This window comes from Ceratotherium simum, chromosome 5 (genome assembly GCF_057802395.1).
Source record: "Ceratotherium simum simum isolate JZ-2026a chromosome 5, ASM5780239v1, whole genome shotgun sequence".
Taxonomy (NCBI): Eukaryota; Metazoa; Chordata; class Mammalia; order Perissodactyla; family Rhinocerotidae; genus Ceratotherium; species Ceratotherium simum.
This window is the reverse complement of record NC_141904.1, coordinates 72,891,933-72,918,681: the sequence shown is the minus strand read 5'-3', so window position 1 is coordinate 72,918,681 and position 26,749 is coordinate 72,891,933. Positions and strand designations below refer to the sequence as shown.

The window sequence follows — 26,749 nt, the reverse complement described above, 5'->3', positions numbered from 1 at the left end:
ATATGATTAAGGTGACCATAAAATTCTATAAACTGAGACATTTTGAAAGAGATAGAGGGTGCTGTTAGTAATTACCTCCAAGACAACACACATAACCTGGAACTGGCCTGAGGAAACTGGGCACTGCCACCCTGTCTATAATCGAGGTATATATAAGCCAGCAAGAAACACAGAGAAGAAATGCCGTCTCAGCCCTGAGGAGTGGGAGAGCAGCTCCTTAAGGACAGGCATCTCAAAGAAGGTGACATTGGAGCTATGTTTTGAAGGATCTGTAAAATTGAGCAAAGCAGAAGTGTAGGGAAAACACCATCTGAACAAAATGACTGCATAGACAAGAGGTGAAACTGGATTTTCATTCCAAACACCAACACCTACCTACACATCTTCCCCTATTAACCACAGAAAGCTTAAGTTTCTGCGTGTGTATTTGTACCATTATTTACATGAATTATTATGCCTAATTGGTATGCAGTGTACTAATTACTGTGCACATTGTTCACTGTGTCAGATGAAGTTAAATGTAAGTTTTATTTGCTTCTTGATTTAATTTTAGCGCGTGGAAAGAGCAAAGCATTGAAGTCAAAAAGACGTGGGTCAAATCGTGGCTCTGCTACTTACCGCCTAAGGGGTGTTAGACAAGTTACTTAACCCCTGAGTCTTGGTTTCCTTATTTGTGAAATGGGGCCAGAAATTCTTACCTTGCAGGGTTAGTCAGTCGCTTTTGTGGCATTTGCTTGGCACACACTCTTAGCGAGAGGTTGGCTAAAAAGCTTGTCTTCCCTGACAGGTAGAGAAAGGATAAGGTTTCCTCTGGAAAAATTACTTCCAACTCTGTCTCTGCCCCATTTCTCTCACATTCTGGGCGCCCCTTTCTTTCTTTCAGTGGACTCTAGTTCCAAAGATAAAAATAAAATAATGTGTGTGTAGCATCTACTATAGTGGTTTCTATATAGGTTCTCAGAAATAGGCACCTGCTACTGTTGATATTGTTTTTAATATTAACTTTTTTTCATCGTGTTGCTCAGATACTTAAGAGTAACAAGACTGGGTTAAAAAGAAAGGTGAGAAAAGACCTTTCTTTTTTATGACAATCAATTGAGTTTAACATTATTTAAACCTTCTTAAATAAATGAATTCCACCAAATATTATTAAAGAAATTGCTGCTTTCCAATGGTTTCTAAAATTGTATCATCTAAATTTTGCAGATGACCATGTGGTACTTAAATCCACATTTCAAATTTGATTTTTATGGCTTTTCAAAATTAAGGCCACTTGAAAATATATGTTGTCAGTGCTATGATTTTGGTAAGGGAAAACTGGTCAATGAGTCTGAGTGTACTGGGCATTGGAATCCACTTCAAACCCGTTCCTTGTTAGAAGTGGGTAAATTAATTCATATCCATGCTCAGCATAAACGTTTTATTTACTGGGTGTATCTACCTATACCACCTTCATTTGGTCATAGAGCATTTCTCATTTAAGCCCAAAAATCCCACATGCATTTGCCTACAGCCCAATCAATGTTCTGTATCCCTGCTCTCACTGAAAATTCAAAGAAAACATATCACTGCTATTGTATACACCTGTAGTATCATTACCTACTACCTTTGCATTTTTTCTGCTCGTATATTTAAGATAGGAAAAAACGGGCTTTCTCTCCAAGTAAGAACAGTGACGGTTTTAACACTATCAAGATAGACTACAAGAGTGCATGCTATTGCTTTTCGAATAATTTTTAAAAAGGAGAAAGAAACAGAATTCTCCTTGCATTCTGCATTTTTGTTCTTGCAATTTCTTCTGGCTGGAATCCTTTTTTCTCAACCTAGAAAACTCCTCCTGACCAGTCAAGATCCAGCTTATTGTTATTTGCCCTGGGACACCTTCTTAAAGCCCAATAGGAGAGATTAATTGCTCTTTCTTCTGTTAGTCTCGTGGTTTCATATAACACAGTGTATCGACTGAGCAGAAGGCCATCTCACTGGATGCTCACAGAGCCTTTTCCTCATCTATCTCTGTAGCCTCAGTCTCTGCTCCATACATGTTTGTTCATTTCAACATTCATTTATGCATCAAATATTTATTTAGCACTTACTGTTCCCATTAACCATTACTGCATAACAAATCACCCTAAAACTTAGTAGTGTAAAACAACAATCATTTTATTGTATCTCACATTTTCCATGGGTCAGATATTGGGGAAAGGCTTGGCTAGGTGGTGTTTGCTCAGGGTGTATGTGATTACAGTCAGATAGTGGCTGGACTAGAGCAACTGGGAGCTGGCTATGTCGTGTTTTCTCTTTGGCAGTCCCAAAGCCTTTCCATGTGGTCTCTCCATGTGGGCTAGTTTGGGTTCCCTCAAAACGTGGTGGCCTTGGGGGAGTCAAAATGCTTACATGACAGTTAAAGGCTTCCAGAGTGAATATTGAAGCTAGCAAGGTGGAAACTGAGTCATCTAGGCTCAGAAAACACAAAACTTCGCTTTCCTTGCATTCTTTTGGTTACCAGTGAATCACCAAGCTAACCAGATTCAAAGGGAAGGGAGTTTGACTCTACCTCTTAATGGGAGAGTGACAAGATTCTAGGAAAGCATGCGGGATGGGAAATCTTATTTTGGCCACCTGGGGGAAGTGCAATCTGGCATACCTACCATGTGCCATGCATTATGCTGGGCTCTGAGAAAACCACGGTGAACAAGACAGATACGGTCCCTTCTTCGTGGAACTTGCAGAAGGGAGAATGAATACAAATAAGTTAAAAAGATAATTTATTTAGTCATAAAGGAAAATAAAAAGATAATTATATAGGATATTTCAAAAAAGGACTCATTAAGGCTGTAACTTTTGGACAGAGAACTAAATGGTAAGATGCAGTGAGGCAAGAATTGGAAGAAGTGCCTCCCAGGAAGAGGCCCCAACAAGAACAAAGGCCTGGAGATGGGAATGAGATTGACTGACTTGAGAATCAAGGTGAAAGCTGGTGTGACTGAAGTGTCACGCGTGGAAGGGGAGAGTAATAATATATGAGGTCCCAGAGACGGACAGAGTCCAGCAGTGGGGTCCTTGACGACCATGATAACAATGTGGGATTTTATTTTAAATGGAATAAGAAGTCATTGGAAGTTTTAACATAGGGGTGTGACATGATCCAGATAAAGGATAACCCTGGCTGTAGTGTGGAGAGTGGGTTGAAGAGAGAAAGGAGGGAAGCAATGAATCTGGTTAGGTGAGGCAACTTGAAGTTGGCAGGGCAAGACTTACTGGAGGCTTAGTTTAAGGTAACAGTGGAGGAAAAGAAGAAAAGGATACTGTGTATTTTGGAGGTAGAGCTGGATGAATTTGTACCTCAGATGTAATATATCATAGCAAATGATCACATTTTATGGTTAGTTGTGCATGAACTATATGTATCCCCCTTGGCCATTAGACCGTAAGTCTCTAAAAGATAGGGGCTGGTTCTTACTCATATTTGTATATTTCAAAGCACTTAGTGCTGTGTTTATACTCAACAAATATTTGTTGAAGTGAATTTCATTCTTTTTTGGATAGCTTCTCATGTCTTAAAAGTACCTATAATTTTCTTATTTAATTTATTGCAATTACTACTTAGAAATGTATAAAATTGATTTTTTTATAGATTTCTACTTGAGACTTCCTATTAAAAATATGAAAAGTGCTATATTTTGGTATATTCTTCCCTCTCCTGGGGCCTTTAACAGAAATAAGGGTGAGTGGATGGTGGAATGGATGATTAGGTGTGGTGTCATTGCACTTCTATGAGAGAAGAATAAACATGCAGATCAGTATTGATGGTTGCTGCCTCCCACATTCTGATGCCAGAAAAGAGTTATTCATAGTTTATGATCTGTTATGTAAGTTCTAATGAGTGAGTACACTGAGTTAAGTTTCTTACTGCCTAACAAACTCAAAAAAATGCATTTTGTACCTTCACCTGTTTTCTACTTCCTGATCGTATTTGTAATATTTTATGATTCCATCTTAATGCAGATTTTATTGCCAGAGCAGTTTCTGTGGGAAGATGAGAGTGTTGGACCCTTTGTGAGTCTATAATCCTGAAAAAAATCTATAATGGAGGTTGAATATAAAAATCTATCTTCTTTTGGAAAAATAAATCTTTTCTAACCCTTTACATTCAAATGCTAAAGAGACAGGCCCCTTTGACTTTAAAGATTTTATTAGGCACTTAATTTTCCACAGTATTTATTAATTTACTTAATTGGGAAAATCATAGTATTTTAAAGCTTGATATAAGTTCATATGTTTTTCTAGTTTAGGTACTTAAAAAACCTTACACCTTCACTATATTATTTATTATTTCTCTATTACTCTAGTCTCATTTTAATAATTTTATGTCTTCTAGTTTATTTCATTTACTTACATCATGTCTGATTCCAAAAAGAACTTGAGACAGTTTATCTCAAAATATGCACAAAGTGGACATTGAGGAGAAAAAATATGCCAGGGCTCCAGGTGCCTAGAATGTAAGTTATATCACGACAGCATAAATTCTTCCCAGTGAATCCTCATTGCTTATTACAGAGCCTGGTCCACAGTACATGTTCAATAAGTGCTTATAGAATGAATGAATGAGGTTAGTTTACAAAACATGTGCAAGAGATCCATTCACTTAGTTGAGATCCGCAATTTTGGCTCAGAGCTTTCTGCTAACAAATGAGCAGAGAAAAATACTGCTGATTATACAATCCACAGTGTTCAGAAGATGAAATGAAACCATTTGATAAGGAGATAAGCAACTCTTCACAGGCAAAAATATGCAAATGTATATGTCCAAATCCAATGGATTGTCATGGAGAGAACATTGAGTAATGTAGTACTAGCAGTCAACGTCCTTAAAATAAAATACAATGAGTATTAAAGGTTTTTTTTTTTTTTTTCTTTCTCACAATCCAAGGGTGACTTTGAGTATCAAGACTCAAGAGTCTTGAAGAACAGATAGACCACATTTCTTTCTTCTTCTTTGCTGAGGAAGATTTGCTGTGAGCTATCATGTGTTGCCAGTCTTCCTCTATTTGGTATGTGGGTCGCCACCACAGCATGGCCGTGAGTGGTTTAGGTCCGCGCCCAAGAACTGAACCCAGGCCACTAAAGCGGAGCGTGCCGAACTTACTAGGCCAGTGGGGCTGGCCCAAGACCGCATTTCTTTTAGCCAATCTTCCACGAATATTATTTCTCACATATATGTTTTTAATAAGCTTGGAAAACAAATTATTTAAAGGTTTTGTTCAGTATCAGGTATCTGGGTCCAGAGAAGGTGCTATTGTGAAAATGAAGAGTCAAATGCTTAAAGAATCAATTGAACTAGTATTAACATTTATATCTTCTTATTGAAGATGTGGTGGCTCACCAGAACCTGTGCATGAAAAGACAATGATCATACGTCTACACGGAGGAGGGACAAGAAAATTCAGGTTATTAGGGCTGGGATTTTTCTCAGAAAACAGTTTGGGACCCACTCCAGCGTATGGACAAATGTGTGACCCAATACTCTACATTCTTGAGCTATCCAACATTACCACTCTACTTTTGTGTGAGATAGTTTTTAAGGAGCCAGTCACCAAATGCACATGGTCATCATAAAAGATAATCTCCATAGGGCCGGCTCCGTGGCTTAGCGGTTAAGTGCGCGCGCTCTGATGCTGACGGCCCGGGTTCGGATCCCGGGAGCGCCCCGAGGCACCACTTCTCCGTCCAACGCGAGGCCGAGTCCCACGTACAGCAACTAGAAGGATGTGAACCTATGACATACAACTATCTACTGGGGCTTTGGGGGGAAAAAACTGAATAAATAAAATCTTTAAAGAAAAAAAAAAAAAAGATAATCTCCATAAAGCATATCTAGAAAGGCTAACGCGGAAGCCTTCAAGACAAAGAGGTTCCAACACACTCCTATGTCATTGGATGAGTTGAACTGCTAGCAGGAGTTGCTAACCTGATGTCCACAGAAACTTAGACGATTCATCTTGACTTGTATCAGACCTATTGTTGTTGTTATTGTTGTGTATGTGTGTGCATTTGTTCTGCAGAGGGGATCCTCAGACTTTTAAAATACTCAAAGAACTTTGTGTCCCGGAAAGGTTAGAAATACTACATAAGATTGTAAATGAGCCTCTTAAATATTGATGGATATCTATGAAAGAGATGACCTTGGAATTGGTGGTGTGGAGCCAAAACCATTGATCTTGTAAGAATTCAACATCAGAGCTGGTGTTTGTTGGGCCACTCTTGATTTGTGATAAACCCTTATACTCTGTATATAGAATATTTTCTCTGAACTCTGCATATTGGTTGAGACAACAAATATTTATCAAAAAAATACTATGTGCATGGCACCAACTTTTGGTGGCTTGTATCCTTTAGGGATTTAGGAACTCTAGATAGTTCTTATTAGCTGAGAAGTAATTCAAGGATATTACACAGAATTATTAGATAAGTTGCAGAAACTGACTCAGAAATGGACAGGAAAGTGGATGGCTCCAGGAATCCTGGCAACAGGCATTGCGCCATCTTGTCACAGCAAGTGCTGGAATGAGTGAACTAACCATTATTTTTGTCTCTGTGTCACAAATCAAAGTTTGAGGAGGGAGAGTGCAAAGGACATAGCTTAGAATACTGTTTCTCAAAGTGTGGTCCCCACATCAGCCTCACCAGAATCACCTAGGAGCTTGTCAGAAATGCAAATCTTTGGGCCCCAGCCCAGACCTAATCTGGCAGTGGGCCCAGCAATGGGTATTTTAAGGAGTCCTCCAGGTGACTGGTGCGCAGTAAAGTTTGAGAAACACTGCCAGTGTGCCATGTATCTGTCCCTCAGCTAGGATCACACAGGGGACCTTGATTTACAGCCCTACCTAGACTGCATACAGTAGAGGAAGAGAATTCCCCAAAGGAAGATCAATGTTGTTTACCAAAGAAAGGGAAATCGATTCTGAGCAGGCAAAAAATATTCAGCACCTTCTACATCCCTTGAGTTGATGCAATTTCTCTTTTGCGTGCAATGTAAGTATCTCGCACTGTAGCATTGCTGTTGGAGGTGAGCTCCATTCCAGGGCTGCTACTCTTTAGGATGAAGGACACCCGTTGGAATAACACTTGGGCCTCTCTCCAAGCCCTCCACAGAGAGAGTGTCTGACTCCTGATTTTGAGTGGAAGACCTTGACATTGTAGCTCAGCCCTCTCCCTTCTTTCTCTTTGGTGGCTGCCCGCCTATAGAGAATGAGTATATTCTGCTGTTCTCTTTACCATGCAGGAAGGGAGGTTGCTCTTCCAGGGAGCACCTGTGGTGGTCCACCTGTGCTAGGGAGCTTAGGTCTGCCTAATTCTGGGATGAAGTGTCAGGAAACCATTGTTGCTCACCTCAGCAGTTTTGCAACAGCTTTATCTGTAATATAAGTAATAAAGCTGACATTTTGATTTTCATTGGTTTGGCTCATGAATCTCTCTCTCAGGTAGAGAAGAATAATGTCACGTATGGGGCCACTTGGAACCTTAATGAGTATTCTTTTCAAGATTTGCTTTGACTACATAAGCCATCAGAAAATTGTTTGTCATGTTTTTTTGTTTTACTACCTCATACATCTGAGTATTATCATTTTTGCAGATGCTCTATTGTATAAGGATTTAAATGTTTCAAATGGATTATTGCCTGGGCCTCATGATTACTTAGATGAATAGTTTTATGTATTCATTCAAACTGGAAATTTCCTTTTGGGGCCTTTTGTTCTATAGATTTGTATCCATTTTAGAAGGAAAATCTATTGTGTCACTGTCACAATAAATTTAGCTCCAAATATATTTGTTATATATGCATTTGGAAAGGTTTTATAAAAGTAATGAAACCGTTCCTTTATTATTGATTCTCTTCTTAGGAATATGAAAAAGTGTTAATTGATATGAAAAAAGTGTATTTCTCTTGGCTATAGGGTGGAGCTAAGCCCTGTTTCTCTAGGACCTCAGGTGCCTGTTCCACGTAGTGTGTGTGTCCTACAAAATAACAAAGCTGCGTATTATTAGCCTGGTGGTTACTCAAGGATAGGATAATTAACTGCTGAATGTTCTCTGCTCTGCCTCTCTTTTCCTTGGAGATTTTCTAACCAATAAATCACTAAACTAACACTGTGCAATTTATAAGATGAAAACCCAAAATGGTATAGCTAAAAGAATGAAAATTCTAATATTATTTTCCTAAATACTGTTTGTAGGTTATCTTTGAACTCAAGAGAGAGAAGGTATTTCACGAAGTGTACGGGGATGAGAGGAGTTGTAAATGAGAACATGCACTATATGCTCTTTTTCTCTGACATTTATTTTCTCATGCATTTTCGTCAATTTATATTTGCTTTTCTTAACTGTCATAATTTATCCTGTGATATATGCATTGTGAGTACTTTTCTCTTACAGCTAATTGTAAGCATCCATCTCTTAGAATATGTACTCAGAAGGTGAAATCCAAAATAGCCTTGTTATTTTCTATACAGCAGTTTAATCATTACGATCTCATGTGATCTCATCTCCACTGAGACGTGCTTCCTGGGAAAGCGTAGAGTTACAGCGTGTTTGTTCAAATTCAAGTTGAATAAATTACCGTAATATTCAGAACATAGGCAGGGGGAAAACAATGTTTTCAGAAATCCTGCCTTGCATGCATAATACTCCTCACTTTTCCCATTCTAAAAACATACTGTATTATTATGGGTGCTTAAATGTCATCATAAAGTACAGGTCAACGTTGCCTAGACAACAGTCTACTTTCTGAACAAATAGGGTTTAACAGTCATAAATTCAGTGCCATCACTGAATTATAGCATGGACCATTAGAGCAACTTAGAGCCATTAAGTTTACTTGTCCCAAACTAACCATAGACTGCACAAAGTTAAGTGAAATAATTAACCTCTTTTACTACAAAAGGAAAGACCAATAAAACGGTACATATAAAGGTATGTTATAAAACTGATCAAGGAGTTAAAATGCCACAGTGATTTAAATTGCACATTTCTCAAAGCAAACTGGAGTACCACATTTCTGAATGTTAATCTCATAAATCTTCATTTAACTTTGTGCCAAGACTAGAGTCAGTCATTGTTATCTAGATTTTCAGCTCTACCCATTGGCAGCAAAACATGTTCACAGAAAGCAATTTCATTTATAGCGAAGTGATATAAAATTTTCACTTCGGATCTCTGTAGGGAAGCATGGGTTATTGAAGGTTTTTCTGTTGAGAAACAATTACTCCATCCATTTACTGAATATTGTTTAGTTTTATGTTGTGTGAAATGCCCTGTGGGCCTCTTAAAACTTACTGGAAGAACCAATTTAGGAAGAAAATATCCAATTAGCTCAAATTTTTACAATGTACAGAGTTTGCATTCTTTGAGTCAATATGTTTGTTTTGGAGCCTGTGTGTGATTCCTAAGGTGTTAGCTTTGCCTTTGAAACTGTTCCTCATCTCAGTGTAGTCATGAGGATAGGTTTGCTCATTTAGAGTTGTTAAACCTCCTGCACTAAAGGATTTCTAGTTCTTCCAACATTTCTAATAGTTCTATATTTGTACTGAAAGGTTAGCTGTTACCCTAATTCATACCATGGGCAGGTATCTGAAATTGCCTGTCTCTGTTCTGTGGTACCCAAATCAAAAGCTCTAAGCTTATGCTGAATGTTTGTTCAGTCAACAAGAGACGTTTGTTTTAATGCATACTACCCTGAGAAGTGATACATTACCCAGCTTCAGGGAGCTTCCAATTCTATCTCCACCCTCTACCTCAGAACAGATGAGCTGACCTCACTGTTTAAATGTCTTCAAGACCTTCTCATATCATCTTGCAGCTTGCTTTCATCACATATTAAAATCTCCAGCAAATCTGCACTTTCTTTTTCATAATAATGGTAGGTAAAATTTATTGAGCAATGCTATGGGTCAAATTCTATTCTCTTTGGGGCTCATGGCCAAAAAATTTTACAGAAAGGATTAGCAATCAAAATGGGTCAGGAGCATTGCCCTTGTTTATACTCATTTCTTCCTCTTCTGAGACTTTCTCTACCAGTTCTCTCTCTCCCTCACTTTTCATCCTTCCCTCTCTCCCTCCCCTTACCTTCAGTCTCTCCTTCTCTGTTGACTTCTTCCTTAGTAGCAAAGTATATGTTCAGTCCTCCTATTCTAGGAAGGTAATTCTTTTCATCCAGCCTTCTATTGCCTCATCTTCCTTGGTTCCATATATATATGTGTGCATGCATAATAGTCGGCACACTTTCTGAATTTATTTCCTTATACTTCATAAAGTCCTTAGTACCTTGCAACCTGCCTTCACCAGCCCCAGTTCTTCTACAGCAACTCTCTAAAGGCATACAGTCATTTATTCATTCAACAAGCTCATTATTTTTGAGCATCTACTGTGTGCCAGGAACTGTTCAAGGTTCTAGGAACTTAGTGGTGAGTAATCCTGATACTATCCCTTCCTCCAGAGAGTTTACAGTTGACTCTAGGAGAAAAATATTAGTCAAATAGGCACACAAATAAATAATTGGCCAGTTGCCAAATACTCTTCGGAAAGCACAGAAGATGTAAGATCAATTATAGGAAAACCGCATCCAAGCCCATGGGATCAGGGGAGTGACTGAAATCTGAAGGTTGAGTACACATTAACTAGACGTCAGGAACAGTTTTTATAAAGGCCCCAAGACAAGAAGAAGCATACAAGCAAGTAAAAGAAGAGTTGTTTGATTGGAGAAAAGCAAACAAGGGGTAGAATGACAGAGGCCTTATGAAGTTAGAGAGAGGCAGGGTCCTGATGGGAAAATACAGCTCAGGGGCTTAGAATATAGTCATTCTTCTATAGGCAATGTGATGCCAGAGAAGGGTTCTAAGTAAGGGCTGGGCAGGAGGGGGTACAGCAGGATTACGTGATCCGATTTATGTTTCCTTAAATTTACTCCCTCTGTTTCTCAAAACAGTCTCCATGTCCTGAGTTTTCGTTCATGTGTACCTTTCTGCAGCATTTCCTCTTTTCATTATTATTGCACACTATTTGAGAAAATCTTTATTCTCTGATAAGCTAAGGCAGAGAGATTTTTCTTTGATCATCTCTTTAAGAAAAGTATTGAGCTTACGTTTCGTACCCAACAAAGTGGTCAGGGTTCCATGAGGGAAATCAGATACAGCACTTTTTTTAATAGCTTCCTAGGAAAATTCTTAGAATTTTTAACCCTTCAACTTAACACCTCAAATTGAAATACAATGCTTTGTGTTCCCTGATTAGCTTTATAAGCCATTGTTCTCAAACCCTTTTGCTTTAAATATACCTTGAGATATTAAAAAAAAAATCACATGAGCAATAAACATTTATGCATAGCTCTACCCAGGATCACCAACAGGTCGCTGTGTTGTGCTTGCTCTAATGCCACCATGACTTTCTCAATCAAGCAAATGTAACCAGGATACAAGTGAAAGTGAATAACAGGCTATTAAAGAAATATATACATAGACACACACATATGTACAATGTAAAATCCATGTCTTGTATATTTTTGATACATAAACTTGTACTAGTAATCACTTTTTTGACACACACCTAAAAATCTTGCAACAAACAGGATAGTATTTAGAGATTGAGTTGAGATTTTCCACTCTAGTCTAATGTCCTCAGCATCTTTCCTGTCTATTGTATGGCCCCAAAGTTGGAGGCATTTATTGTCCATGGTTTACATATATCATGACACACTGACCCTGGGGTTACAAACCTTTTTAAGAAGTTTACCATCCCTTTGGATAGATGTGACACTCATGTATCAAAGATATGAACCACAAAAGATAAAAGCATTCTAAATATTAAATGTATGGATAGTAAAGATTTTATGAATTCAAAGAAAGGGAGAATAATTATGGGTGGACAAGATGGCAATAAAGGTTCTTGGATTGGACTAATGACAGGTTAACCCTTTCTCATTCTTCTTTCTCAATTCAAATGACACCTTTTCTAAGAGGCTTTTCGTGGAAACACTCCCTGTAGCAATTACTCTTTATTGTATCACTCTGTCGGTCTCCTTCTGGGTACTTCTCAAAAATCTGAAGTTACTTATTTAATTATGTTGTCTGTGCCACTCACTAGACTATTATTTCCATGATGGTGAGGACTGTTATCTTGTTCACACGGTGGTCCCAGAGACTCTTCACGGTGCCTAGCACATGTAAGGCATTCATTTATATTTCCTTAATTAGTTAGATGCAAAAGCTTCAAGTACTTTAAGCTTGTGCTCAGAAACTCCAATGTTCATGTGTGTTGCCCAGATTCTTTGCAGTTGCTCACAGGTGACCATGCAAATGTTCTTTTGCAAAATTTGGATTTATGTTGGATCAAATGTGGCTCTCCCAAGTTCAGAATGAAAGGCAAGCAAGTTTCTTATTTCTTATACACTGTTTCAAATTTAAGGGAAATAGTGTCATGTCTACTTTTTATTTTCTCCAAACTGATAAGGCTAACCCATGAGTAATCGACCACAGCATATATTTTTGGAAAACCTTTCACACTTATTTGATAAAGCCATCCTCAAAATTAGGTGTAATGGTAAGTAATGCTGTGTAAAAATATCAAGAAAAGCTTGAATTGGTAGAGCATCTTTTCTCATATTTTCACTTGTGTATGTGTGAATAAATTTTCTTTTAATTTTCTTTATTCTCACGAAGGCTAAGCACTGGTTTATTTTGCCTTAAAAATACTAGCTTAAGGCAACACTTCTGTAAAAAAAATTGCTATTTATTTGGGAAAAAAGTGACTATTGTACATTTATTTGTCTAATTTATATTTCCTTTAGAATTTCTTTTTTAAAAGATGGAGGACTCAAAATAGCCAATGTCACTAAAGCTGATGTTGGAACTTACACCTGCATAGCAGAGAACCAGTTTGGGAAAGCAAACGGCACAACATACTTGGTTGTTACAGGTAGGTACATTTATTAAAGATTGCTTTACATAGGGATGCATTGTGTGGTATGTTATTAAGACCAAAGAAAAAAATGTTTTTCACAATATGCAGTGCACTATGAAGGTAGAACTTGTGTTATTTTTAACAGGTGAAAATCAAGAGAATAATTCTTTTTTTTTTTTTTTTTTTTTTTTATAAAGATTTTATTTATTCAGTTTTTTCCCCCCAAAGCCCCAGTAGATAGTTGTATGTCATAGGTTCACATCCTTCTAGTTGCTGTACGTGGGACTCGGCCTCACGTTGGACGGAGAAGTGGTGCCTCGGGGCGCTCCCGGGATCCGAACCCGGGCCGCCAGCATCAGAGCGCGCACACTTAACCACTAAGCCACAGAGCCGGCCCAAGAGAATAATTCTTAATATTTCTTTACACACCACACTGTGCATCAGGGAACACATTAGTTACTGTACTGGCATGATGGGCAATAGAATTACAAATAGCATATGCTGATGATCTGCTTTTATTTTTGCTATTCTATTATGTCAGATCTTTGGGGTACACTTTTTCTTTTTCAATATCTTTGATATTTTCCTGGAGATGTTTAAGTCCATGGAATAATCCTTGACATCAATAAGAGTTACTTAGAGCTGTGGATAGAATTTGTTCTTTTATTCCCCCAAAGAAAAAAATTGAGTACCTATCAGTAAGCAAACTGACAGAGATGCTGCCCTCATGAAGCTTACCTTCTGCCAGAGGTAGAAACAAAATAAGTACTAGGAATAAAAAGCAAGGAAATTATTAGAAGGGAAAAAAATTGCAAACAATTGAGAAAATACAGTGGTGTGTATGGGAAAGGTAAGCTGGAACATGAAACAGAGGGATCAGAGAAGCCCTCACTGAGAAGGATAGATTTGGACAAAGATTTCGTGGATGAAGGAGTTAACCAATAGATTCCTTGGGGACAATCATGTGGGGGCTTTGTAGACCTTGTTAAGATTTTAGCTTTCAGTTAGAGTGAAAAGTGGAGGCTGGTGCAAAGTTGACATGATGAAATGATGTGATGTGAAATATATTTTTAAAGGGTTTGTCTAGCTGCTCTTTTGAGAACAGACTGTGCGGGAATCAAGGCTGGAAGTGGGAGAAGTCTCAGGAGACCATTGCTGCAATCCAGGCAGGAGCTGATGATGATCCAATTGAGGGTGGCAGCGGAGGAATTGATGGGAAGGGGTCAGATTCTGCATATAGTCTGCATGTAGAGTCAATAGGAGTTGCTATTGGTTGTGCGGTCTGAGAGAAAGAAAGAAAGAAAGAAAGGAGACAAGGATGACTGCAGGGTCTTTGGAGCAACAGGATGAATGACTGTCAAAACAACTGAGATGGGAAAGGCTGAGGTTACACAGGTTTGGGGAAGAGGAGATGAGGAGTTCAGTTTGGATATGTTGAGTATGAGATGTTTATTATGCTCTATGTCTGTAAAGCCGACCACAGTATTCTGCAATAACAAATAAATCCAAGATCTCATTGGATTAAAGTAGCAACAGTTTACTTTTTGCTCATGCTGCAAGTCCATGGTGGGTCATCTATGCTCTCTTCATTCAGGGAAAAAGAGTCCCAGTGCCTCCACCATCTGGCACATTGTCCGTCATTGTGGAAGAGGGAAGAAGACATGGAAAATTGTCCATTAGTTCTTTCAGGCTTCTGCCTGTCAGTGCCACACATAACTCCTACTTATATTTCATTAGCTGAAGCATAGCATTTGGCTATGCATGAATTCAGAGGCATTAAGAATTTAATTCTACTATGTGCCCTGAAAGAAATAATGATGAATAATATCATCTATTATAACATCCAAGTAGGTATGCCAATAGGTAGTTGGATGTATAAATCTGGATTTGGAAAGAGAGATTGAGGATGGAGATATACGTTTGAGAATTGTTAGCCTATAGATAGGTACTTGAAAAGAAGAGACTAGATGAAATTATCAAGAGAGTGAGTAAAGACAGAGAATAAACAAAGGACTGAGCTTGAGGAAGGCCAACATTAAGAGATTTAGGAAAAGAAGAGAGACCGTAAAAGGTACAGAAAAGGAGTGATCTATGTGGTAGGAGAAAACTAAGAGAGTTCCATGTCCAGAAACCAAGCGAAGGAATTATACCGAGAAGACAGTGATCAAATGTAGCAGATGATGCTGAAAGGTCAAGTAAGTAAGATTAATACAAAAATATACCATAGGATTTCGCAGAGATTACCGGGGACCTTGATGAAAGCAGATGAGTTCCTGCCTAGAATGGGTTAAGGAGGGAATTTAGTAGAGGAATTGTAGACAACTTATATAAATGACTCTTTTTAAAGACTTTTGCTGCAACATGGAGCAAAAAAATGGGAAGTAGCAGTGAGAAAGTGGGATCAAGAGAAGTTTAATTCACAACAGATAGAAGTACTGTGGTGACGACAGGGACAAAGAAATGTACATGCGGACATTTACATTAGGGAGAAAATAGACATTAATTATTAACATTTTAACTGAGTATCCCTCTCATTGTACCTATTCTAAACATTTGCGTTTCAATGTTTTAGTCTGTCTAAATTTTGGGAGTAATGCATTGTCCAGTCATTCAGAGTTAGTGAACATACAGTGGTTTCTGTTTTTACTCCTATAATTCATGAAGCAATAAAACTAAGTGGAAATTGATTTTGTAGTAGTATTATAACTCTTATTTACAGGTGACTTCAATTTTTTAAACTTACATGTCTTGTAAATTCAGATATCCTAATTCTTTTAACAACAATTTATAGATCCGATGAAATATGTGATAGGTCTGCATCAAAATGTCTATTTTAATCTTTAAGACTGTTAATTATTTAAATGTACGTGTGTATATATACAAACATTACAAACATACACATTATAAGTTAGATTAACAATCTGGCTGTGAAAATTGCTTTCATCAAAATAAATATGCTAAAGTTTTATTTAAAACTTTATTATGTCTCCAATAGAACCAACGAGAATAACTTTGGCACCATCCAACATGGATGTCTCGGTTGGAGAAAGCGTCATTTTGCCCTGCCAGGTGCAGCATGACCCCCTGTTAGACATCGTGTTTACCTGGTATTTCAATGGGGCCCTCACAGATTTTAAGAAAGATGGATCTCACTTTGAGAAAGTTGGTGGGGTAAGTTGTGACATTTTCCTCATGCTTTTTATATTGTATGTGGCTCTGACACTGTCCCTAAAGAAACATCTGGCACGTAGGTGATACTCGAGAAATGTTTGTTATATGAGTGAATCTGGGTTCTCAAATCTGTTGTGATCTGATTTTAATTTTGTAATTAGTAGAAAGTGAGCACATTTACTTCAACTTATAAATTTTAATTTTAATTAAATTTGATATTTATTGTACTTATTTTAAATGTTGTTATTCGTGATGATTTTGTCATTAGTATCCCATGGAAGGGAAAGTTTTCTTATACGTGTTTATTTTCAACATGGCATATTAATTATGAAGTTGAATGAAGTCACATTTGCTAAGTGCCTCTATGTATGTGTCAGGCTAGGAGCTTCATCCCAGTTAATCCTCACAATTGCACTGGACATTAGCAGTAAGAATTTTCATTTTACAGGTTCACAAACTAAGGGTTTGAAAAGTTTATTAACTTGCCCACGGTCGCTGAGCTAGTTAGTGGTGGAACTTAGATTCAAGCCTAGATCTATGTGTCCTCAAAATACAAATGCTTTCTAATATCCCATTCTGTCTCCTCATTTGTGATGGTTCTACATGAGGAAGAATTACAGATTTCAAGGAAAAATGGACACTTTAAGGAGAACTGTTAAGAAGTGACTCAGTGTTGGTGAGCCACACAGACTCGTAGCAGGCCTCACAGCTGGTCACATGTCTGTGAATCCGGAGTCACAGGCCAGTTCCCCTTGTGGGCCTGTTTGCAGTGACTCAGAGAGAGCTTCATTCTGTTTGGCTAAGGTGTCAGTGGTACATAGTAGAGTCTGCATTTTGTCCTAATGGACAAAACAACATGATGGTCAACTCAGCTATGTTCATTTGACAAAGATTTCTTGTTAAATGTATATATATGTATACATAGGTATATTGATGTATTAGGGTTGTGTGCAACTTGAAAGCGTGGTGTTATGACTTCAATTATGTCCCCCTAAAAAACATGTTCAAGTCCTAATGCCTACTTGTGAATTAATAGAATATATTGGTCTCTGCCTCTGGTTCCTGGCACAGAGTTCTTAAAAACCTTGGAATTTACTGGGTGATAAGGGTATCTTTTGTTCTAAAGAGGTGACTCTTTGTGGGCTCCTGGATAGCTTCAGGATGGGGACTGGTCACCAGAAAGACTAAGCCATGATTAAAGCTTGGAACCTTCAGCCCCACTCCCATCTTCTGGGAAAGGGAGAGGGGCTAGAGATTGAGTTAATGATTGATCAGGCCTCTGTGACGGAGCTTCCATAAAAATCCCAAAAGTACAGGGTTCAGAGAGCTTCTGAGTTGGTGAACACATCTACATGCTGAGTTGGTGGCACACCCCAACTCCACACGGATAGAAGCTTCTGAACTCAGGACCCTTCTTGGACCTCACCCTATATATCTCTTCATCTGGCTGTTCATCTTTAACCTTAATTATGTCCTTTATAATAAACCTGTATATGTACATAAGTGTTTTCCTGAGTTCTTTGAACCATTCTAGCAAATTATTGAATCTAAGGAGAGGGTCATAGGAACCCCAATTTATAGGCAGTCGGTCAGAAGTACAGGTGACAATCTGAGACTTGCAATTGGTGTCTGAAGTGGGGGCAGTCTTGTGGGACTGAGCCCTTAACTTGTGGGGTCTGATGCTAACTCCAGGTAGACAGTGTCAGAACTGGTGTTGGAGAATTGCTTGATGTGGAAAAGACACACATGTAGTGTCAGAAGCATGATATGTTCTGAGTGTGAGTCTAGTAGTTGACAGTAGAGGAGATACAAAAGAGTTTTTCCTTTACACCAGTACCTCAGACTGTGACCTTATTTGGAAATAGAGTTGTTGCGGGTATGTATAGTTAGGTTACAATGAGGTCACACTGGAGTAGGATGGGCTATAATCCAATGTGACTGAGGTCCCTATAAGAGGGGGGAAATTTGGACACAGGCAAACACAGAGAGGAGAACGCCACGTGAAGACACAGACACAGAGAGAAGAAGAGGGAGGCAGAGATTGGACTTATGCTGCCACAAGCCGAGGAGTGTCTGGGGCCACCAGAAGCTGGAAGACGCAAGGGAGGATCCTATCCTAGAGATTTGGAGAGAGACCTTGATTTCAGACTTCTGGCCTCTAGAACTGTAAGAGAATAAAGTTCTATTGTTTTAAGCCACCCAGTAACCTTAATACAGCAGCCCTAGTAACCTAATACAGATGGTCTTTTAAAGAAAAAAAGTGGAAACGTTTAAATACCTAGCCACAATTAAGTACAATTTCAGTGTCATTTCTATTTCCTATCATCTGGCTTATTCTGTTTTAGAAGTTCTAGTTTTCCTAATTGTTCTGATTCAAGGCTTTCAAGAACTTTATCAATTGCTACGATCCATTAGCTTTTCTTTCACTACTGCTTTAAATGCCCTTTTTTTTAAAGTCACTAATTTCTTCTTTCACAACAGGAAAAGGCATATGTCAGTATTCTCAGCCCACTCTTTACTCCATGCTTGGTTTATCATTTGCGTGTCCTTGGAGAGAAGGCAAGGGAAAGGGAAAAGTTTAGAATGTTACCTTCATAAAGACGCCTTATCCAATCTGTAAAAGGTTTGTCCTCTAACTCAGCTCTGATCCTAACTTTAATTCTTAGATAAAGAATTTGATTTGAAACATTAGTTACCTTTGCTGTATTATGTAGAGAATTGTGTTTGTGATTTATTTGCTGGATTTTAAATTGTTGTTAATATTTTATCCAATACAGTGCCCTTCATCTTAGCTAATGCTAAAGAAATATATGTTGAAAGACTAAAAACACAAAGTAGTTTGATTTTAATATCCTCAAAGAGACATTCACTAAGACTGAGCTAGATTGCTGTTTTCTGTAAGAGGGGCTTGGAGTTAAGAATATTTGAAATTATAAGGTAACTGCTTTACTGATAAGTTCTACATAAGGTATAAAGTCATCTCTATAGGAGTCAGGTATCTAAAACATGAAATTTCATAAATTAATCCTATCACTTTCCAATTCTGTTCTTCTTCTAACAAGCAAGTTCATGGCCTATGAATTTTTTTATTGGCTTGTGCCAGTAGTAACTTAATGTGCTCCCATCAGTATAAAATAGTAAGTCATACAAGATGACATTACCCTTAAGCATAGGCAATTAAGTAAATTGCTTTTCTGTTGCATGAGAAGAGAATCATATAACAACTCTTGTCCTCTGATTGTGTATTCATTGCAACATTCACATTAATACCTAGAAAGTCTGCTTGTCTTTTATCCCAGTATGTTTATAGGTATGTCAACTGTGTTCAAAAGCAGCAGAATGTGAGTGAGGAGGCTGGAAAGTGGCAAAGTTGCCTAGAAATGTGGATAGGAAGAACCATGTTTTAAAAAGGAGAGGAGTAGTTAAGAAAATGGAAAATCTAACTCATAGCTTTCAACTGGTTCAGCCAGTTGTCATTGGGACACTACTGGGTATTCAATACTCATTTGTTATTAAAACACAGACACACACACACCTTTTGGGAAAAATCCATAAGCTCAAAAAGCTCCAACGATTTAAATCAGATCTATTGTGTACACTTGAACATCATGCCAAAGGAGTGTGGTGACTCTAGTCACAGGTTTCCGCACAGAGTTGTATATTCAGAAAAGCTTATCAAACCAAGTGTCTAAAGCAAATTGACATATCACAAAGGAGACGTGTGTGTCCAAAGACAAGCTTCAGCCTGTGCCCGTGGGACAAATCAAAGTCGTATGAATAAATCAGCAGTAAAAGAATGCCACTTAAGTCTGCTGTTTGCCAAGCAAGTCTCAGTTATAGGCACGGTGTGGTGTGATTAGAAAAGCGGGGCATTTGTATTCAGAAACATATGACTCCTAGGTTCTGTTACTTACTACCTGATGCCCATGACTGAGCCACTTAACTTACTGTTTCTCATTTTCTGGTCTATTTTCACATCAGTTTTTATTATTTGCCATGTTCCTTCCCACCACGAAATTTTGCATGCACTGCTCTTGCTTCCTGGAACACTATTCTCTCTCCTTTTTCCTTAGTATAGCTATCTTTATTTACAGTTGTGTATATGTAGGTAAGAATGTATGTACTCACACGTATACAATTTTATTTCACGTATGTGTAGTTATAAGAAGAGACACAGTCCCAGCAATATGTATATGGTAGCATTCTATCATACTCATATTTAACGAACAGAATTCCACTCCATGAACTCAGCCAAGAAAAGAGAGAAAGAAAGAGAAAAGGGAAAGAGATTCCATCGTTCACCCCAGTATAAAATTTTTCTTTCTCTACTTTTAAATATACCTTGGCTTCCACTGACAGGGAAAAGGAGATAATAGCCCATAGTCCAAGATAAACAAAAGAACATTATTGGCTGGTACTTATGGATCTAGAGCCTGGCAATTTAAGTATGATTTTAAGAATATTCAAGAATAATTCTGACTTGCATTATAAGCTAACTTTTGGATTTAGACCTAATATGATATGATGGGGGTTCACTGTAGATAAAAACTTTTGAAACTGAACACACCAAGAGTTCACTGTATATTGTAAGGATGTTTAAGTGAACATGCCTTGATAAACTGGATGTGGTGCAGGCACTTTAGAAATGAAGAATATAGAGAGCCACACTGTACAGCTTTACAAACGTTTTGTGGAATTGTATCCATGATGAATTAGAATGTGTGTGGATAAAAGTCACTGGAAGCAATGAGAAGTTTAGCAGTGACAACCAATCTGCCATTCATTTAACTGGTTGGCGTCAATATGATTTATCTCCCACAGGCCACAGTCTCACTCTAGTTACAGCAGCTGCTTGTGAGCCTGACACTTGCATTTCCCAGCTCTCGGAGGTAGAAAAGAATATCTTTGAAAGTAATCCTTTGTGTGTAATAATATAGTATGGTCACTTTGACTTGATGTATTTTATAGAATTATTTGGGTATGAGGACTAAAAGTCTGCAAATAATATAATACACAAGTATATAAAAGGTTGTATGTGCATTTTTAATATAGATCTGAGGCAAAGCACTTAGTCCAAACATCACTTGTGGTGATACTCTGAGTTTTTAAACATCTCTCACTTGGACTGTCTTATAAATTTTATATCTTGTCCAAATTCAAAACATCAGCTGACTTGGAAGGATCATTAAGAGAATATACCCAGTAATGAGCCCATAAATTGGGGAGTAGACCAGAGGAATTATCATTATTCATCTTGAACACACTTCCCTGAAGCCCATTCCTCCCACAATGCTATTTGGGGATGGAAAAACAAGGATTCTCCTATGCCTGTTGGAAAAAGGGAAATGCACAAAACAGTTGAAGTTGAGTTTAATTCCCAAGTCATCATTTGCTCAACCAGGCATGTAGAGGCTCAGTTCCTACTTAAAGTGTTATTGGTATCTCAAGGCTGTTTATCGAGTACAATGTTTGCTAAGATGAATGGTCCAAATCCACCCCTGGTGGAAACCCTGTAAGATTTAAATTTATAAGAAGACTAGCAGAAGTCAAACCAAGTAACATGTAACTTAAACTAAAACCCATAAAAACAGCACAGTTACAACAAAATTCAAGGCTATAAATAAAAGGATGTAAATAAAAAGATATGCAAATATTTATTAGTCAAATGCAACAAAGAAAGAAAGTAACAAGTGTTAACTTCAAAAATAATAGTAACAATTCAAAGCAGACCTTAAGAGTAAAAAGGTTAAATTTATTTTGGAAAAAGTTTGCTCTGCCGTGAAGGTATAATAATCATGAATCATAATACTCCAAATAATGCACCGTTAAAATATATCAAGTCAAAAACAAAGAGAAAAATGAGAAACAAAATTGTTGTGTAGTCTTTGAGAGCTTGTTTTTCAACCATTGACAGATCAATTTGCCAAAAAATTAGAAAAAGACAGTTTTGATACTACAGTCATGCGTCACTTAATGACGAGGATAAATTCTGAGAAATATGTTGTTAGGCCGTTTTGTAATTGTGCAAAAATCATAGTGTGTTCTTACACAAACCTAGATGGTATAACCACTACGCCTAGGCTATATGATACTATTCTTATGGACCCACAGTTGTATGTGCAGTCCATCATTGACCGAAACGTCCTTATGCAGCGCATAACTGTATATTGTAATGGAAGTAACAGAAATATATAAAACATTTATCCTACAAATAGAAAACACACATTCCTTTTCATTCTTTTCACACCCTTGTAAAATTTAAGACAGAAAAATAATAAAACAAAAGAAAAAATAACAAAACAAGTCGTGCCACGTAACATTTCAGTCAACGATGGACTGCATATATGGCAGTGGTCCCATAAGATTAGTACCATATAGCCTAGGTGTGTAGTAGGCAATACCATCTAGGTTTGTGTAAGTACACCCTAGGATGTTTGCACAAGGATGAAATCACCCAACAACGCAATCCTCAGAACGTATCCCAGTGGTTAAATGATGCGTGACTGTATATAGAAAGGAGATGGGAAGAATAAATGGCATGGATGGAATGTCAAAAAGCAATAGATAAACTCTAGAAAATATCAATTAGTAATAAAGATAAAAAAACTAAAATTAGAAGTGAGAAAGAATATAATAGATAAGAAAGAAATATAAAAAAATAGAGCATTCCATGTTCAAGTCATATATAGTAAATGGAATCCAATTAAATCGAGAATGTGGGGGGAAATATAAATGATCAAAATTAACAAGATATAGAAAACCTAAGTAGATCCATAATGATGAAAACATGTAAATCAATAACCATCCCTCCCAAAAAAATAGGATTCCAGGGCTAGATAAATTAACTGGTAGATTTTTTTCATGTTGCCAGGAAACAGATAAACATTCTGTCATATAAACTATTGGACAACATAAAAAGTTAAAAATCTTTTCAATTTGTTTTATAAAGCTAGCATGTTCCTGAGAACAAAACTTGGCAAGAGAGCAAATAATTAATAGATATAAATCAATTTCATGAATATGGTATGAAAACCTAAATGAAATTTTAGCAAACCAGACTGAACATTATATTTAAAAAATAACCCTTCATAAACTATTAGGGTTTATTCTAGCAAATGTGCATGCATCGTATCAATAAATCTAATAAAATAGACCTCAATATTCACAATGGATACTTAGAAGACATTCAGTAAAATCAATGACCTATTATAGGAACAGTAAAATACTTTATCCCCATCCCAAAAATATCTTTAAAGGGAAATACCCAAAATAATTTTATTTAAATCGGTAACAAGAATCGGTAACAAGACAAGGATACACAAAAATACCATTACAGTTGGCCCTCTGTATCCATGGGTTCTGCATCTGTGGATTCAAAAACCGTGGATCAAAAGGCCTATGATGGTTGCATCTGTACTAAACATGTACAGACTTTTTTTCTTGTCATTGTTCCTTAAACAATACAGTATAACAACAATTTACATAGCATTTATATTGTATTAGATATTATAAGTAATCTAGAGATGATTTAAAGTATGTGGGAAGATGTGCATAGGTTGTATGCAAATACTGTGCCATTTTATATAAGGGATTTGCACATCCATGGGTTTGGTATCTGTGGGGGGAGGAGGTCCAGGAACCAGTCCCCCACGGATACCAAGGGACAACTGTACTTGAAAACCATTTGGAGATTTTTGAGCCAATGCAGTAAGATATGAACAGGAATAAATGGTCTAACTTTGGAAATCAGAAAACAAAATTACCGTTATTTGAGGACAAAATGAATTTCAGGTACTCAAAACCTAATAATATCAACTCTAAAATTTTAAATAATCAAATTTCAGTCAACTATTTGGAGACAAAATAAATTTACAAAAAGTCATGACATTTTTATGTATCAACAGTAATCCATAAGAAAGTATAATGGGACAAAAAAACTCCCTCAAAAGATAAAATACATGTTAATAATTTCCACAAGTACGTGAGGCCTGAATAAATTCAACTACAGTACTTTCTTAAGGTAGGTGAGTGGATGGATGGATGGATGGATGGATGGATGGATGGATATATAGAGAGAGGGAAAGAATTATAAAAATTCAGTACTCCTGGGGCTGGCCCTGTGGTGTAGAGGTTAAGCGCACGCGCTCTGCTGCTGGCGGCCCAGGTTCGGATCCCGGGCGCGCACCGACACACCGCTTGTCAGGCCATGCTGTGGTGGCGTCCCACATAAAGTGGAGGAAGATTGGCATGGATGTTAGCTCAGGGCCAGTCTTCCTCAGCAAAAAGAGGAGGATTGGCACGGATGTTAGCTCAGGGCTGATCTTCCTCACCAATAAAAAAAAAAGAAAAAAAAATCAGTATGCCTAGATGAAATAAAACAGCTGTGTATTGTAAGGCTTTTAATTTTTCTTAGATTTTTTCCATGGTTTTAAAATAACTAACAATTAGATTCCAGTTTAAATAATTCTGAGAGTGTTTAGAGTAAGAAACCAGGTAAGGAAAAGAATAGTTAATAGTATTTGGAAAGAAGAATAATGACACCTTCTGAGTAATTCCCAGAGTTTTGGGAGGTATTTGCTCAGGTATGGAATTGTTGGATCTGACTGGAATTATAAACATATAGTTTCAGCATTAAAAAATCTGAGCTTAGAATTCCAGTTTTTGAAAGCTGTTTCATTCTCTTATGAACTGTTGATCTTTATCTTCCTTTGCCTCAGTTTCCTCATCTGTAAAACTGAGGTGATAAGATTACCTTACTTAGAGGTATGTATACAGTACTTAGAACAACATGTGTTAGCTGTTGCTGTTGTTGTTATTATTACTCTTACTACTACTAGCGCTAGTGGTAGCGTTGTTTTTAAATTGTTCTCCAGGAAAGCTCCAGCAGTTTATGTTCCCCTCAGCAGAACCTGAGGGTGCCTGTTTCCCCGAATTGTTTCCCACACACGTGGTTTTTTCCCTTGATTTTCAAAAAGAAATTTTTCAAACAGATGGTTAAGTGATATCTCATTGTCACCAGATTCTCATTTCTCAGATTAATAATGAGATTGAGAATCTCTCCATTTGCTTATTAGTAATTTGGATACTAAAGAAAGATTTAGAATTATAACTGACTCCTCCAAATCAAGTAAATTGAGGGCTTAATGCTGACTCTTGTGAAATACAAGATTACTTCTGCAGAAAAGAGAGAGAGAAAAAATTACCTTTTTATTTCTAGCTAGAAACATTCTCAAAAGCCCAGCTGCCTGGGTTACTATATAGAAGAATGCTAAATTTTTTTTTTTCAATCTGGCAATAGAGAATGACTCAAAAGTTACAAAGACAAAATACAAACTGTTTCCAGACAAACATCAGCTAGATAAGACCTATGTTTTGCTAGAGACAAAGTAATGAAACTGACATTTGCAAATATCAGATTTTCATATCGTCTATTTCATGTATCCATTAGACTGTGTTCTCCTGAGATCACAGCGGAAAATCCTTCACTTAGACACAAACTCACAGTATGCACTGGCCATTTCCTGTCTCACAATATAGGCTCCCTCTTCCATAAATTGCAAATTTGTGTCTTTTGCTCATTTCTTCTATTGGAATTCAGAATTTTTGTTTTATAGATTTGTAATAGGTCCTTATGTATTCAAGTTATTAATTATATCTTAGTTTAGTGTGCTGGAAAGACTTTTCTGTTAACTTCGTTTACTATTATGTCATTCATAAAACTTTTCATTTTCATATAGTCAAAAAAATCTATATTCTTTTCCAAAGAGTTTTCATAACTTTTTATGGGTTGAATGGGATATACAAGCTGTGGGAATTTGAAGAGGGATATGGGGCAGATTTTAGAACTAATGTTCAGAGAGGGTTACAAAAGAAAATTTGAGGACATTAGAGAGGCTAGTGCCACTGAGAGAGAAACTTTGGGGGAGATGCAGATATTTAAAGAAAACTTCAGGGAGATTTTGCTGTGAATTTCATCTTGATTTCCCACAAATTTCAATAAAATTGCATCACTCTAATTCTTAGGAGTTGACTTTTTTTCCTGGGGAGGGGGCATCTGTTGTTTGTTGTTGATCTTAGGACGTACTGGGATTCCACTATTGGACCCACTCCTCCTGTTAGCCAATTGCAAACTGTAAGCTACCACCAAAGAGATATTAATATGTATGTTTACATACCTGTGAATGTGATCGTGTATATACCAGCATGTGAAAATCCAAACACAGTTATGTACAAATACCTTTTAAAATCTCTAAAAGTTATGAGAGTCAGTAATATTTCATTTGATATTGCTTATAATTCCTTCAGATCCATCAAATTGTAAATATCCATAACAGATACTTACTTGCAGATGAGATTTTAAAAATCTCATCTCTGGAAGCTCATGTCGATTGGTGGAAAGAGCTAGGAGTTTATAATTTTGGTTTTGTTTTGTTTTGTTTGCAAAAGGAGGCAGGGCTTCAGGTCATGAATACATTCAAGTTTCATGAACACATCTTGAAAGAGGGGACATGTCAAAAATAGGGGTAAACCTAGTAAATCTAATAAATGAACAAATAAATCAAACTAAATGAGAAGGAAAATGCTATCTGCTGATCATAGCATTATCTTTTACTCATGCTGGCTTAGA

The 26,749-nt window shown here is 37.2% G+C and overlaps 1 protein-coding gene across 5 annotated transcripts in view; it reads left to right on the top strand.

The window, feature by feature from the left end:
• Window positions 1-26,749, top strand: part of CNTN3 (contactin 3) — a 330,204-nt gene that overhangs the window by 249,234 nt on the left and 54,221 nt on the right. For all 5 annotated transcript variants that reach the window (XM_087431353.1, XM_087431352.1, XM_087431354.1 and 2 more), the window contains 2 exons: window positions 12,839-12,966; window positions 15,947-16,122. In XM_087431353.1, the coding sequence (XP_087287479.1) occupies window positions 12,839-12,966; window positions 15,947-16,122 (304 nt within the window). The remainder of the gene's footprint in view (window positions 1-12,838; window positions 12,967-15,946; window positions 16,123-26,749) is intronic.